The sequence below is a fragment of the Sceloporus undulatus genome, chromosome 5 (assembly GCF_019175285.1).
Source record: "Sceloporus undulatus isolate JIND9_A2432 ecotype Alabama chromosome 5, SceUnd_v1.1, whole genome shotgun sequence".
Lineage (NCBI taxonomy): Eukaryota > Metazoa > Chordata > Lepidosauria > Squamata > Phrynosomatidae > Sceloporus > Sceloporus undulatus.
The window spans coordinates 129,162,082-129,178,435 of record NC_056526.1 but is presented as its reverse complement, the minus strand read 5'-3'; the positions used below and the strand labels follow the sequence as shown (position 1 = coordinate 129,178,435).

General features: G+C 37.7%; 1 protein-coding gene across 3 annotated transcripts in view; it reads right to left on the bottom strand.

Annotated features, from left to right (window-relative positions):
- The window catches only part of ACSL1 (acyl-CoA synthetase long chain family member 1), a 62,367-nt gene that overhangs the window by 6,898 nt on the left and 39,115 nt on the right, over positions 1–16,354 (bottom strand). For 2 of the 3 annotated variants that reach the window (XM_042469112.1, XM_042469111.1), the window contains exons 11-17: positions 13,894–13,971; positions 7,609–7,743; positions 7,287–7,421; positions 5,077–5,172; positions 4,062–4,134; positions 1,523–1,611; positions 919–1,035 (exon numbers count right to left, since the gene is read on the bottom strand). In XM_042469112.1, coding sequence (XP_042325046.1) covers positions 919–1,035; positions 1,523–1,611; positions 4,062–4,134; positions 5,077–5,172; positions 7,287–7,421; positions 7,609–7,743; positions 13,894–13,971 — 723 coding nt within the window. Of the gene's footprint in view, positions 1–918; positions 1,036–1,522; positions 1,612–4,061; positions 4,135–5,076; positions 5,173–7,286; positions 7,422–7,608; positions 7,744–13,893; positions 13,972–14,022; positions 14,101–16,354 lie in introns of all 3 variants that reach the window. The other variant, XM_042469110.1, reaches the window with a different exon arrangement.

The window sequence follows — 16,354 nt, the reverse complement described above, 5'->3', positions numbered from 1 at the left end:
ATAATAATAATAATAATAATAATAATAATAATAATAATAATAATAATAATCTTGTCACACCTCTATTCTGTCCTCTCATTAATGTGATCCAACTAGCTATGTCATAATTCCTTGAACAGATGTGAAAAGTGTTCACTTCAACTTAGGGGGAAAACCTATGTTTTTCATCATAACAGTAATTTAATATGCTGAGGCTAGCATTATCTAGATCTAGGATTATGCCAAAGTTATCTCTACAATAATGGTATTACTTGGCATTCCTGCTGAAGTCCAGTGGTAACTGTTCTACAAGTCTACATGAAGTTACACACACAAGTGCAATCAAGGTATGCTTTTAATCACATACATTCACCAAACAACGGCATGCTTGAGTATACTATATGAATGCTCAACATCCATCTTGGCTCCCTGCTTATAGGCAGCCAGTAACATATATGCAACTTCTACCAACACTCAGTTATCTAGAAGCCTACACATATATCACATTCCTGATGCTTGTGAGGACTACACTTTGTAAATATTAAGCAAAGGGACAACAGCATGAAGAACTGGACTGTTGCAGTCTAAACCTTTTACTCTGAGCCAAGCACTTTGACAGAGAATCAAGACTACATTGAGCAAGGAGAGAATATCCAGGTTGGGCAGCCACCTATGATATTTAACTCTCAACAAGCCATTTCACTATACAAGGGGGAGAGCTAATGCTAAGTCAGACCGGTGCTTCGTGTTTGGTGGGGCATGTCTTCCAACGATGTTCAAAGGTATCAAATGTCACAATTGAATTTAGACCACCCAAGGAAGGGACACTGGTATGAAGGAAATAAATATGTTGTTTAGAGGAGATTTAGACACTACCAGGTCTGGGGTGAGATTGAGGAAATAAAACAGTAAACCCTGAGAATTCACAGATTTGCTTACCGGTAACCATTTACCAACATCTCCAGTGTGTAACCAACCATCTTGGTCAAGAGCTTCTGCTGTCTTTTCAGGGTCCTTCAGGTATCCTTGGAATACATTTGACCCTTTTACGCAAACCTGAAACAGAAATTGATTTAAGTCCTGTAAAAGTCTGCAGAACACTGTTTTGTTTTCTTTTACTACTGGTACTAATTGTTCCAGGTTAAGTAGAAAAAAGTTCACCATCGCTAGTACAATTATTCAAGAAGAATTCACTCTACTTTCATTCTTTATTGACATTATGAACTTCAAGAGTTACACTAAGTGAGATGACAATCCAAAGTAATTAAATTGGATGGTAATCCTCCTTCCTGAGGGGTTTGCTTTTGCTTTCCCCTGAGGCTGAGAGGGTGTGACTTGCCCAAGGTCACCCAATGGGTTTTCATGGTTGAGCAGCGATTTGGACTTTGGTCTCCAGAGCTGCAGTCCAACACTCAAATCACTACACCACCCTGACTCTCAAACAGAATTTATTCTCTTGAAATAAATTTTTTGTGTACAAATTTGAGACAGGACTCCTGAATCCCAGCAAACTGCCACTCCTTGGATTTAGAGTACCACTTACCTCACCCTCACCTTTGACAGCAAAATAATTCATTTCTTCTACATCAACAAGCTTTACGAGATTGCAAGGCATTGGGGTACCGACATGACCTATTCATTGAATAAAAAGTGGCTTTAAATAATGAAGGATATTCAAGTGTCAAGACCATTGCTTTTATAACGGGCCTTTTCAATCTCGGCCCCGAGAATATGGAATAATCTCCATGATGAGCTCCGCTCCACCACTTCTTTGGACTTGTTTAAGAAGAATCTCAAGACCATCTTCTTTTCCCAAGCTTTCCCCCCATGAGATGTGACTTTGGTTTTCCCCTCTATTTGGTAACGACTCTGGCTATGTTTTTCTGGATTCCCCTACTCAGCTACTCGAGTATTAGTTTTATATGCTGTTTTATGTCTTGTTTTACCTGTTTTATTGATTATTGTAATTTTATCTGGATTTGTACACCACGATCTGAATTGGAAAAGCGGGATAGAAATAAACTATTATTATTATTATTATTATTATTATTATTATTATTATTATTATTATTATTATTATTATTATTATTATTATTATTATTGGGGTATTACCATCCTTTGGATGACTTCCTTTATTACATGCTCATGGTGTTGCCCAGTCTCAAGTTAAAAAGAACATCTGCTTTGAGTGGTTAGAGAGTATTTTGACCTTGATCCTTTCGTGGTGTAATAAGGCTCCTAGGGCCAGAACACATAATTCCACTGTTGTGCAAGGTGAAAACATAACTTCTTAAGCCACCTTATTATTCTTTAAATTAAAAAATCTCTTCTGTTTTGATCTCTTGCCCAAGAATGTACTCATGAACATCTTCACAACTACAAGGAAAAATGTGTGAACTGGGCACTACTCAGCTCCCTGGGCCTTGCTCTTTCTAGGTGAGACAACCATGGAGATTGTTGCATCAGTCTGTATTGCCCAGTTCTCATCTACATTTCCCCACATACTTTACTTGCTTTTTGAAAGGTTTATTGTATGTTCAATAGTTTAAAGACTGGTTTGCATTATAACTGACAGATTTTGTCCTGGCAATTGCAATGATACCAGCTATTCTCCTCCACTGCTCATTCCACTCTTATTTTTTAAAAATGCGGAGAGAACATGGCTGTCTTAAGAGTGGCCAAGGAAAAAACCCCACTTGGCACCTAGACTGGGTGCTGTGGCATATTTTAGATATGTTGGCCTGTTACAGACTGCCAAAATAAAGCTGCTTCGGGTCTCTTTGGAGGTATGCTATTTAAATGATGCATGGGTCCTAAGAGTCCGGAGGTCGCGCCAAAGCCACACTCCATTCCTAAGCACTTTCATAGCCACCATTCTCCATGAGACATTAGGAAATGGAATGAATTAGCCAGTAGTGTAAACCCTGACAAAATAATGCAGGCAGAAAAATTATTTCAAGGTACCCTTGATAGATAGCAGTTTTCTTCAAGACAGCAGAAAGTAAGGAAGATTACTGCCAGTCATTTGGTTACAGTTCTTTAATAGATCTCTGGTCTGGGTTTGACCTAGAGCAGGGATGGCCAACTGTGGGAGGACAGGGGTAAACATTATCCCCCAGGAGACCTTGGTGGTCCATGCACACTTCCATTAGCAAAGTAAATACGTAAGTTTTACACCCAAACTCATTCTAAGAGGCATGGAAAGCTTTTTTGCCATGGTTTGGGAACCCTGGGAACCATTTTTGGCCCAAAATATGCCTAGAGGGCATTTGTGTGCATTTTTTAAATCCCTGGGGACCCTTAGGAACCACAAAAGTAGCTCTGGAGGCTGCATATGGCTCCCTAAGTTGCATTTTGCCCACGCCTGAACCACAATTTCACACATTGGTCCTGCATCTGGATGTCAAACTAAAACTAGGAGGACAAGACACCTTTATTCCCAGGCCTCTTAAAAGCTACTCTCAGTATTCCTAAAAGATCATTCGCTTTCTGTAACTAAGACATAATAACAATGTACAATTCAATTTATGTACGGACACCACTGTCTATATTACTCTCAGTTCATGCAAGACTTTTCACAGAGACATAAATCTCTAAAAAAGGCCAGTCTTCTCATCAGGTATAGATTCTCTTGTACTCAGATGATGATCGGTGCTGCATCACAAGGCTTTAAAACATGAGATAGCTAATCATCTTTTTCTCACACACATAATTAACAATTGCTTGTTAGACTTGCCCAGTCATTTGTGACAAGAATTATCTCTAGGGAAATGAAGGGAACACAGAATATTTTAAAGACTACATTTCCCACCATCCTCGCCCAACATGGACAATGGTCAGGGGATAGTGTCAGTGGGAGACCAACATCTGGAAACACATGGTTGGGAATCACTGGACTAGCATAACCTAACTATAAGATTCAATTATCCTGTTCAGTCACATACTGAAAATTGTTAAGAATTGCTTCCCAAGTAATATGTTTATATTTCTGGACTACTTCAGAAGGACTACTCCATACATGAGAGAATATGCTATCTTATCTTATTTTAAAATGCTGTAAAACTAAGTTACAAAAGCCCTACCAGCAGTCCAGTCACCAGGTAAAGTCAGGGTACATCCAGCAGTGCATTCTGTCTGTCCATAGCCTTCATAGAACTGTTAAGCAGGATATACAAGTCAATCAATGTAACTTTTCCATCAGGATCTCTTATCTGCTACAAAACTATTTTGCTGTTTCTATAACACAGGAACAGAAGAAAATCTCCAGGATCTCCTTGTGCAAAATTCCTGTACATATATTGCACTCAGTGTACTGCAGTCATCCAGTTTTTCCAGCTATAAATAACTTCTAGTAAGAATTTCAACTTATGCAGTAATTCATAGAGAATAGGTTCTAGTGAGTAATCAACTCAAGTTTGACAGTTTCTCTAGGTCCAGTGAACAGATGCCCAGATTTTTTAAAAATATTTTCTATTTATATTTTCTGATATAGTCCTGAAGCTTAGTTGTAAATATACAACTTCTGATTCAACACTGTAATCAAGCTGAAAACAATAAATGATAGAACTATCAACCTCTCTATCACAGGTGCATCTGATACAGGTATACAGGTGCCATGGTACCAACTATGCATGGTAGGGATTATTGAATTCTAATACGTTGATTGGGAAGGTAAGTTCATATGTGAACAACCAGAATTTCTGTGAAATTGCTTTTATGTTTAAAAGCTTAGAACCAGCAGTTATTTTAAAACCATCTTCTATTAGGGAAGAACTAGACACTCCAAAGTGGCACTTTGCATCCTTCAAATACTAACTGCAAGAGCAAAGTGAAAGTTCCTCATGACCAGATTTTTACTCCTCCTCAACATTGCACAATGTGAGCATGCAATTCAGTTCCCTTCCTTGCTCTTGCCCCATCGGTTATGGAAAGTTGTTGTTGCTGCTGTTGCTAAGGCTGGAATTTTATTGTTTGTTATTTGAACTTATGGCTGTGAACAAAGTATGACATTTATAGTTTTGACATAAAAAGCTTTAAAGTAACTTTATAAAAGGACAGGGTACACTGACTGGCAACCTGAGCACAGTCCAATATTACCTGACAACCAAGGGCTGCTCTTAGGAATGTCAGCACATTTGCAGAAACAGGAGCTGCTCCTGTAATCATAAGCCTCACTTTGCCTCCCAGGTTTGCCTAAAGAGAAAAGAAAAAAGGGGCCCATGATATTTTTATTTCAAGAACAGTGAGTGTTTCCTGACAGGTTATAACTGCTTGCAGGAGAACAGAGTATTTGACGCATGAAAGTCCACTTCTAATCACAGAAATACGATGTGATATTTAAATTAATCTGCTTTTCAAAACCACAGAATCCAAACCACAACAGTGAAGAGGTTTTTTTTGTTTGTTTGTTTCATCTGTTATCCAAATCAAGTGTTATCCAAATCAAGTGGTCTTTGCTATGATCCTCAGAAAAAGCAGCCTTAGATAAGAGGGTCTTGTACAGCTTGTGGCATCTAGTATTTTCCTACCAAATTGGGTGGGCGACACACACACACACAAGAATTAATGTATGCTGTAGTATGGAAGGAGAATCAAGAGTGAAATACAAAACAATACAAAAACAAAATACCAGTTCTATTTGTAAGAAATTAACTTATGTGGGAAATAAGGATCATTTCTCTCACACACACGCTCATATATTCAATACAATATACAATATCAGCAAATTATAACTGATTGAGATAACTGATAACTATATAAGGGCCTACAACATGGGTTACTTTCTAAATATTAAGAGCTCTGTACAGCAGGCTAAAAATGATCTAATAAATTGAAGAAAAAGCTTCAGATCTGAATACATGACACTACGTGGTCTTGTTTCACAAGATTTTAATGCATTTTCTATCCAGAATTACTAGGCCATTTCCAGAAATGAGCAATACAAGCATCATAACCCATTCGTGCAACAGTTATACAAAGCAGTTTGCCACACCCAAGTTTCTATGTCTCTTGATGGGTACTCTTTGTACACCATCAAAAGGTTCTAAAGAAGAAGAGGAGGAAAAAGCAAGTGCCTTTGAAGGGAAAGTAATAGAGAAGGGGGAAATAGAAAGACGGAAATAGCTGAAGGCTATCATTGCCAAATAGACTGTTAAACATTAAGGCTGTACAGTTAAACGATGAGTAGGTATGTATTGATATGTGTATGTATTCATATTATGATGGTAATCCTGTTGATAATGCATGTTGTGGCGATTTATGATTATTGTATTGATTTTAAAAGATTTAATAAAAACAATTTTAAAAAGGTTCTAAAGAATACAAATAATTACAGCCATGTGTTTTTGGTGTCACTATATGAAGTATTCAGAAGATGAACTGCAGATAGGAGGTGGCTGCAGATGCAAATCATTCCTTACATCAAGGATGTCTCTTGAAAGTCAGCAAGTTAGGGAGAAGGGTGCTATCTCAGTTCTTCTTGATATGAGTTTTCAAAGTGAAACATTCAAACATGCATTTTTCCCAGATTACAATCCACACTGAGACTCTAGAACCGAGAGTGGTCAACTATGGGAGGGGGTAATTCCTCCTTGACCTACCCCAAGGCTGTACTCCCCCCAATTATGTGCCAAAATAGCTTTATTTTTCTTCAAAGACCCTCTCAAAATGGAAAATAGAAATAATGCTGTGTCACTTTCTGAAACCATTTGAGAAGGACCTTGGTGAAAATAAAAGTATTGGGTGTGGGTGTTTATAGGGGAACAGTAAGCATTTTTTGGGTATATTTTTATGTGTCTGGGTCCCTTCGATGCAGTTTTCATTTAAACCCCCCCCCCAAAAAAATTATGTTTTAAAAAATCAGTTGGGTAGTTGGGGGCTTGGAAGGTTTCAGGGGCCACAAAAGAGGGTTTCAGGGACACATGTCAATTGTGGGCTAGACTTTCCCCATCTTTTGTCTACATAACTGTGTCATGTTATGAGAGATCCTTAAAAAAGGATTGTTCAGATTGGGACTATAGCTCAGTGTTTTTCATGCAGAATGTCAAGATTTGTTCCCAGAACCTACAGGCAGAGGTAATGAAAAACCTGGAGAGATGCTACCAATTGGATTAAATAATACTGAACTAGACAGAGAAATAATCTGAACTGGTTTAAAACATCTTCTTATGTTCTAAAAATTAAAATTTTTAAAAAATGCGATGCACAGTCAAAACCAAACTATTTCCATTTGGGACATTATTTTCCATTAGAGACTGATTATCTAAGTAGAAGTCCAGAAATTTTGAAAACAACAAAGCTATTATTACCTGTATTTTACGGAAAATCATTTTATCCCATAGGCTATTATTTCTAATTATGCCACTTCTGAGTTCTGCCTCTTTCCTTCTGGAAGCAAAGTCCAGTATCCATCGTTTAAATGAAGTGTTTGCTTGGCCAAAGATCTAGAAAAAAGAAGACAATTTTATTATATTTGTAAACAGTATGGATCCTCCCGAACTTATGAAAACTGGTCATTAACTAAGTCCTTGTCACAGCATACACACCATATATGCTCTAAGGCACAGGCAGGTCCAATGGGTGTTCTGAACTTTAGAGACTGACACTGATTGACTCAGTTCATGGACTTACTTTGTCAAACATTCTGTTCAACAGCCTTGGAACAACTGGAAATATCGTGGGCTGCAAAGTCTTTAAATCATCCATAAGCAGCCTGATGTCTCCCTGAAAAAATCCTATTCTAGCTCCATGGCAGAGAACCACACACTGTAGAAAAAGACCATAATAGAAAATTAAAAACAAAACAATATGAACAATACAAAAGCATCCAATTGAGGCATGTCTCATTAAGTGTCCTTCTACCACCATTTCCCCACAGAAGACAATGAACACTCTTTCCTGACTACCTTGGTCCACATAATATTGTGTATCTAGTTAGCAAACACCAGAGATCTATAAATCCCATGCTAGCTGGTTCAGTTAGTTCACAGAACTCCTACATGTTTCTTTCTCTTCTGTAGTAAATATGTAAGAATGGCACACCTTTCTGCATGGCTACACAGGACTACAATATCTGGCATATTTCCTGGACTGCAAAAGAACTAGATATGAAGCAAGATACAGTTGGGATCAAAGTCTACAGTATACAGCCCCATCTGGATAGGTTGTCTTCTCTCCTGAGCTGTAGACTCAGCATGTAAATGGATCAGAGGGCAGTGGTAGCCAGGAGTGTTCTTTTCTCTCCTAAATCAGTCTGGAAGGCCAGTTGTATGGCATCTAATATTTCTCTTGCTCCATGCCATACATACAACAACAACTACATAAAATAGAGCATTAACATTACATAAAGTAAATTAAAAAGAGAGAACCAGATTTTCTTTTTGGAGGAAGGGGAGAACTACAAATAGATAAAAAGAGAAAGAAGAAAGAAAGAGAGAGAGAGAAAAGAAAGTGACTTCCAATCTTCATTGTTGTTAACTGCCCACAAGTCAACCCCAAGTCATGGTGGCCCTGTGGTAGAGGCATCTCCAAGCCCCACTATCCTCCACTGCTCTGCTTAGGTCTTGCAGATTCCACCTGTGACCTCCCTAATTAAGTCTATCCATTTAGCATATGGTCTTCCCTTCTTTCTACTTCCCTCTACCTTTCCTAGCATAATTGTCCTTTCTAACGAAGCATGCCTTCTCATCATGTGGCCAAAGTACAACAGCCTCAATTTGATCATCTAGGCTTCCAGGGAGATTTCAGGCTTGATCTGTTCAAGGACCCATTTGTTTGTCTTTTTGGCTGTCCACAGAATCCTCAGCACTTTTCTACAGCACCACATCTCCAATGAACTGGTTTTCTTTTCATCCGCTTTCTTCTTTGTCCAGTTCTCGCATCCATACATGGTGATGGGGAATACAATGGCTTGTATGATTCTAACTTTAGTGCTCGGTTGTATATCTTTACATTTAAGATCTTTTCTAGTTCTTTCATAGCTGCCCTTCCCATCCCTAGGCTTCTTCTGATTTCTTGACTGCAGTCTTGGCTCTGATCAATGTTTGTTCTAAGGTAAGGGAACTCTTTTATTATCCCATTTTCCTCTTTGTCTAGGTTGAATTTATGTAGATCCTCCTTGGTCATTATTTCTGTTTAAGTTCCAGTTTTCATCCTTTTCCTTAGGTATTTACAAATAAACCACTCATGATCATATCCCTTCTAGTTATCCAACCCCACCAAGACACATATAACACAATCTTTCAAGTAATTTCTTAAATCAACTAACCTAATTTTGAAAGCAGTATGTATTGCTGGTTGAGGATTTAGTGTAAAAGCACTTCCTTTACACTAAATCCTCATCCAGCAATACACACTGATTAATATCTGAAATCCATTTAAATCCATCCTTATTTCTTTACTGTGTCATAGTTTAAATTTCATCCTTGGTTTCTTGCCAAACCTTTTCAAATGTTCTAATTGGATATCAATCATCAAAATACATACAATTTAGAGAGTAAACATCCTTCCATTAAAAATAATCTTCCAGATCATCTTATTCCCCCATCCCCATTTTCTTTCTTTCCTGAAATCTATATAAGAACTAAATGACTCTGTCCTCCCTATGTCCAATATTGTTCATCTCCTCTCTGTGGTTTCCAATAGACCTGGTGTTCTCCCCTGGTGTTTTCTGACTCACTTAAAAATCTACAAAATGGCTGTAAATTTTCCTCTGATTTTTTCTTTGCAATCCAAGCTGTCATCTCAGCCAACCTCCTCCATTCAAAATCCAGTTGCTTCTTCCATTTCTCTGACTTCATTTGTATCCTCTATCAGGCTAAAGTGCAATCTCAAGTTCATTTTAAAGTTCCTAAAATCAATTTCTCCTGTATCGTCTGTCAAATTGCTTGATCACGTTCATCTTCTGGGGGCTGCATCTTTGCCATCCTTCTACTGAATAGAATCTTGGTATATAAAGATTTAACACATACTTTTTTCTCTACAGTGACTCCTTTGGATAACACAGCCTAGCATTTAATTTCTTTTGTTACTGTGACTATTTTCAATAAGCTAAAACAAATTCAGTTTTCCATAACAAACTGATCTTTCCTTTACTCCATTTTTTCTTGGAAAAAATACTTACAAAAACAACCAGTCTTCCAACTTTAAAAAAAAAACTTAAATCTTTTTATATTACGGTACTCTTTATCCATTTGTGTGCTTTTTATATTTTATTTTTCCAGTCACAATTTTATAAGACTTTCTGGTTTCTGTTTTAAAAGTTATCAAAAAATAGTCCTTAAGATCCCCATATTAGTATAGAAAGCAGAAAACTCCCCTGAGTATTAATATCCTCAGTGGGTTGAAAATTTCTTTCTCTCAAATAAATATGTAGGGGCGTATCAACATTATAAAAATAATGCAATTTGACACCACTTTAACTGTCATGGCTCCATCTTATAGAATTGTGGGCTTTGTAGTTTTGTGAGGCACCAGCAGTCTTTGGCAGAGGCTAAAGACCTTGTAAAACTACAAATTCTAGGATTCTGTAGGGTGGAGCTACAGCATGTGAAGTGGTTTCAAAATCCATTATTTCTACAGTGTAGATGCATCTGTAGAAAAGAAAGAAGTACAACTGCTGGCTTAAAGGCTTGCATACAGAAGCACAAGTATTGATGTAAACTTCCCGTGGTCCCTACGACTTCACTCATGGCTGAGTGTTGCGGTCCGTTTGCTTGATCAGTTTCTCGGAACTTAAGGAGCTCTCCCTCTCTTTGGGAAGAGAATCAACAACCAGAACTTGCCTCTGAACCAGTGATATTTGTCTCTGCAACCCCCCTCTTCCATGAAGTAATGTGAAGATGCCATACCCAGAAGTCAATTAAGATTCTCTCTCAAGAGAACTTGTTACTCCACAGGTTCTCTGCAGATCCGTTTCTTTCTTTTCAGATGCAGTTCAAAAAGCTTCTCCTTGGTTGCCTCTTCCTTTGGGTTCTGAAATTCATAGTTTCTTCTTGGCGGTGGCCAACAGATGTCTGTAGTGACTGGATGGTGGCTTCTCCAGGTTTCCATGCTGTCCCATGAACAATCCTAACTAACTGGTGCAAGGGAGGAGGCAGTGAAGGACAGCATGCCACTTACAAACTTGTCTGGGTTGTTAAAAGGTTCTCATGACTTTCCTGGTGTTGCCTGGATGCTGGTCAGGCCAGCTATAGCAGCCGCTCAGAGACAAGCTGCTTTTCTAGCTTTGCTAGAGGGGGTTTCACTACCTAACAAGAGTTTGAGCTGGCCCTTCCTTTTCCCCTGCTCAAATTCTCAGCCAGCTGTTAAGTGGTTACTCAGTATACAGTTACCCCTTGTTTTTGCAGAGGATCCATCCCCCCCCCCCGGGTGAAAATGGAAAATTGCCAATATTCAACCCCCATTGACTTTAATGGCAGAACATGTCCCATTTTGTCCCCCTCGGTTGGCAAAAACGGCGGGGCAACTGTAATCTATAATGGAAACTGATAATAACTGCCTCTCAAATTATATACCCCATTTTTGAGTACAATTATTAGCTGAATTTCTCCAGCCATTTTAAAAATGTTTTTTAAACATAAGACTTTTTAATGGAGATGCAAACGTGTTTTGAAAGACTGGGTTGCACCTAGTTTTCTGGAAGCCATGCCAGATGGTATTTATTGCTAACACAAAGTTTCACATTCTTTGATATGCTGCTCTTTTAATAGGCATTTTAATGGTTTTACCATATTTTATAATGTTCTAGAATTTTTTAAAAAAACATATAATGGCTTGCTGTGGATGCACTATTGCTGATCATCCGGCATGGGAGATGCATCCTGTTCCTTGCTTGGTTGAAACATTTCTGTTCTGAATGGAGGGCTTTCCTGTTTGCCTAGGCTTTACCAGGTGGGCCAACAGGCCTGAAGCCAATGCTCACAGTTTTATAGTAGCAGCCTGAACACCTCTTCCACAACCACTTATTCTTTTAATAAGGGAACCACTACATTTTATAAAAAGAAAATCAGTAATACTAGAATATTCTCAGCAAGATAGTTAGATGTTACTATGACTAACCCAAGTCAATTTGCTTTATTTCCTGAAAGTAAGCACACTTCCTGAAGGTAAGTCACATGTATTAAGAAGTCAGTGGAGCTTAGAAAGCTTGTAACATGTATTTTGTGAATTTTGGTTGTCCCAATAAAGGTATCACTGTTTTGTGGGTTTTGGATGTTATTGTTCTTTGTTACATGGCCAGCACAGCTACCCCTGGATATTTTTCCTGAAGGTAAGGTACAGGAACATATTAGCCAGCTGAAATGGCTTAAAAAAGCATTAGCATCTGACAAACCGCAAAAACATACGCACAAAAATCTTTGTTGCTTTTGCTGGAACAAACTAAAACAATTACCTCTCTGGAAATTAGTCAGCTATGTTATACTTATCAAAACCAAGACAAGGACGGGGAACAGGCACAGAATATTACAGTATGTTTGTTTCTAGTTGTTTGTTTTTCTGTGCATAAGAACACTATTTCTTTTGTTTTTAAAAGACAAAATTTTGAGGGAACATTTTAAGAAAAAGGTATCAGAATCTTGTTATCATCTCTACACAGATTCATATCTACTTTTCCCTCTATGACAATTTTCAGCCACCATTTGGGATGCTAATCTTTCAATCTTATACAGTATGTATGTGATTAATACAAGCCTTTTCAGGAATAGTTACAATTTTAGTGTAACTTGTATGTAAACATTCAATGCATGTATTTCTGGTCTCACAGGTTTCAATATGTAACTGTTCATATTAATAAGATGAAGAAACTAGATAACAGTAAAAACTTCAGAGTTTGTTTGCATAGCTTAATGCATCCTTCTTAGCTCTGGTGAGATCAGAAAAATCAGATGTAACAAAATGATGAAGAATAATATGAAACTGTAAGATTCTTTATCATAAAGGTCTAGGCATACAACATGTTCATAAATTATATGCACAGAGAACAAATAGCCTAAGAGAATAACCAAATTAAGATGAAAGCTGAGGCAGGCCTGCTACAAACTTATTTTGAGTGAAATCTCATTTAGGTTTTGCATCTGCCTTAGCTTTGGAGCATTTCAGAGGTGACCAAAACGGTGAAGGGTCTGGAAACCATACCCTATGAGGACAGACTTAGGGAGCTGGACATGTTTAGCCTGGAGAAGAGAAGATTAAGAGGTAATATGATAGCCATGTTTAAATATTTGAAGGGGTGTCACACTGAGGATGCACCAAGCTTGTTTTCTGCAGCCCCAGAGAGTAGGGCCTGGAGCAATGGATTCAAACTACAGGAACAGAGATCTATCTCAACATTAGGAAGAACTTCCTGACAGTAAGAGCTGTTTAACAGTAGAACACGCTCCCTCAGAGTGTGGTGGAGTCTCTTTCCCTGGAGGTTTTTAAACAGAGGTTGGATGGCCATCTGTCAAGGGTGCTTTGATTGTGCCTTCCTGCATGGTAGAATGGGGTCAGACTGGATGGCCCTTGTGGTCCTTCCAACTTTGATTCTTTGATTATATGAAAACATTCATTTATTTCTCCATCTAAAATGATTCCAGAGTTTAGAAGTTTTTAATTTTGAGTGAAATAAAAATTACACAAAAATTGTTTAGTAAATAGTGCTGTATTATTTTATCTCTACATTATTTAATATGAGAGGTTTATTTTACCAGAAATAGGGAAGAAAAGCAAATTCATACAAAATTTTGGAGTTTAATTAGCCTTTCACAAGCTCTGATCCCGAGATGATTCGGTACTATGATTCTACAACTATCCCCAACAAATATTGTCACCTTCTAGGTCTTAATCATTTCTTTAAGCTACATTTAGTAGGCATAGGTTTACTTACTTGTTGTGTGTAGATTTACAAATATTGCTGCCCTCCCAGAAGGGACTTACCTGAACTATTCTTTCAAACATATGTGCAAGAGGCAAAAAGGAAATGTGTGTGTCGCCAGGATTCACTAAAATGCCACTCTGCAAAAGAGGAGACTATTTAATAGCTACAGAAAACATGCAAATGCCTACCTCCACAACTCTTTCAAACATGTGGGCGAGGGGCAAGAAGGAGATTAAGGTATCTTCTGCAGAAGGAAACACTGCTTTCTGTCAGCAAAAGCAACAGCAAGAAGAAGGAAACAGAAATTCATTAGGAAAGATTAAGATAATATAATGCAAGAATCAATAGCTGAATCTCTCAACTGTATGGCAATCTTCTTGCAGCTAAAACATTAATTTTATAAAAATTTGGGGTTGAATGTTTTCACTGATATTTTTATTGCCCATGTTGAGATGCCTTTCAGCTTGCAAAAACATTCCCTGCTTTATTCCCCATGCAGTAGAGGCTTTCGTTTTCATGTCATTTTAAAAACATAATTATATGTGATCACCAAAGCCAGTAGAAGAATGTAAAAGACATCAGATTAAGCTGGTTAGTATGTATCACTTTCTATGCCCCATGGAACAATTATGTCGTCAAACATTTTGTATGTCCAGTCTGTACAAACTATTTAAACTGAACTGATATGACTGTGTGAGAAGTCAACATTTTAGCCCTCTGGACTAGGGTGGCAGACTTCATTAACAACAATGCTCCAGTACAGTGGATAGAGTAGGTTACATATGGTTTAATATGAGCAACTGAAAAGAGTATCTTTAATACTGTGATCCTGCCAACTTGAGTGTGCTATAACAATGATAACTTAGAAAACTAAGTACTACCTTCATAGAATTCTAAAGATTTCAGCATCCGATCCTTGAGTTGTGTGAAACTCATGTGCTTCTTATATTCTAAAAGAATATAATCTAGAGCAGGGGTTCTCAACCTTTTTGACTCACACAGACCTTATTTCTATGGTGGAGCCCCTACCCTATGTCTTACAAGTTAAAGGTGTTTAGGAGTATATATAAGAATATATTCTTATCCTTTAATTTCATTCAATTTTTATATCTTTCATTTTCCTGGAGTAGCCACGGAGCACGGAAGTACATGCACAAGTTGGGAACCTCTTTTCTAGAGTAGCTGCTTAGATCACAGTCCATTTCTGTTTTTAGACTGTAAGTATCATCATGTTAATCTCAGGACAGGACTAAGGTAGTACTGAATGTTGTGTGTGGAAACTGAGCTAGAATTTTGACAACCCCTGCTTTTAAATAAACATTCTTTTATAGCTGACCAAAGTTTTCATGTCTGATCTTGTGTTACTGATAACAATACTGTAATAGTCAGCAAGAACATCTTATCAACTGAAAAACTGGACAGGAGCATTCAAAGCAAGAAGCTAAAATGAAGTCATTCCTTGCATCCACAGAGGACCTAGACTCTCAGTGCATGAGATGCACAAGCAGGGGGCGGAGAATTAAACAAAATGCATCAAAGCAGTTTAAGCAACTTTAAGACAGGATGCTTAAACTAAATATGTTTCCCAGAAAGCAGACTGTTTCCAAAAGATAAAAAATGAATCCTCTCTTTAAATTAATTCCATTTAGCAAATACACAGAACTGTGGTATTTTCTGAAGACTAAATCCAGATATTTTTCTGTAAATGTCCTATTTGCAAGTTGTTTAAACCAGCTTTTGTCTCTCCTTCCACTCAACAATCACAACCTTAAATCAACTGGTTAAAAACAACAGTTTTTAAGTAGAGCTGCAACATTGGACATAGTTACAGAATTAATACCTTGTGGCAAACTGGAAAGCACAAATAAATTAACATGCCAGGAAGAAACTGGGGGGTCTAGGTTAAAGACAAACATTGGGAATTTGACTGTATCAGGCTAAAATGTCACCTCAGGAACACATTCTGAGTGATCTTAAATAAGATATTCCAAGCACATCCATATTCTGTAGTAGAAACAGTGAAATATTGTGCTGGGCTTATACTATAAAAATACATAATAATAATAATAATTGTTTTATTTATATACCGCTATTCCAAAGATCATAGCGGTGAACAGCAAGTAAGCTAATTAGCAAGTAAGCTAATTTGCCCCCAACATTCTGGGTACTCATTTTAGCGACCTCGGAAGGATGCAAGCCTGAGTCGAGCTTGGGCCCTTTTGCTGGTCTTGAACTCGCAACCTTGTGGTTTCGAGTGAATGGCTGCAGTACAGGCATTTACCCACTGCGCCACCAGGGCATATTACAACATGATCGAGCATTAGTATACTAAGTGCTGAGGAAAGCCTATATCCTGTTAAGAAATTTAGCAGACACACTATAATACATGTTCCAGTACAACTTTCTGAATTACACCAAGTGAATTTATGTGAACCTCTAGTACAAAGTGTGTAAAAAGTTGTAACATAATGTAGCTTAATCCACAAAGTTGAATATTATAACCTTTAAAAAAATATTAGA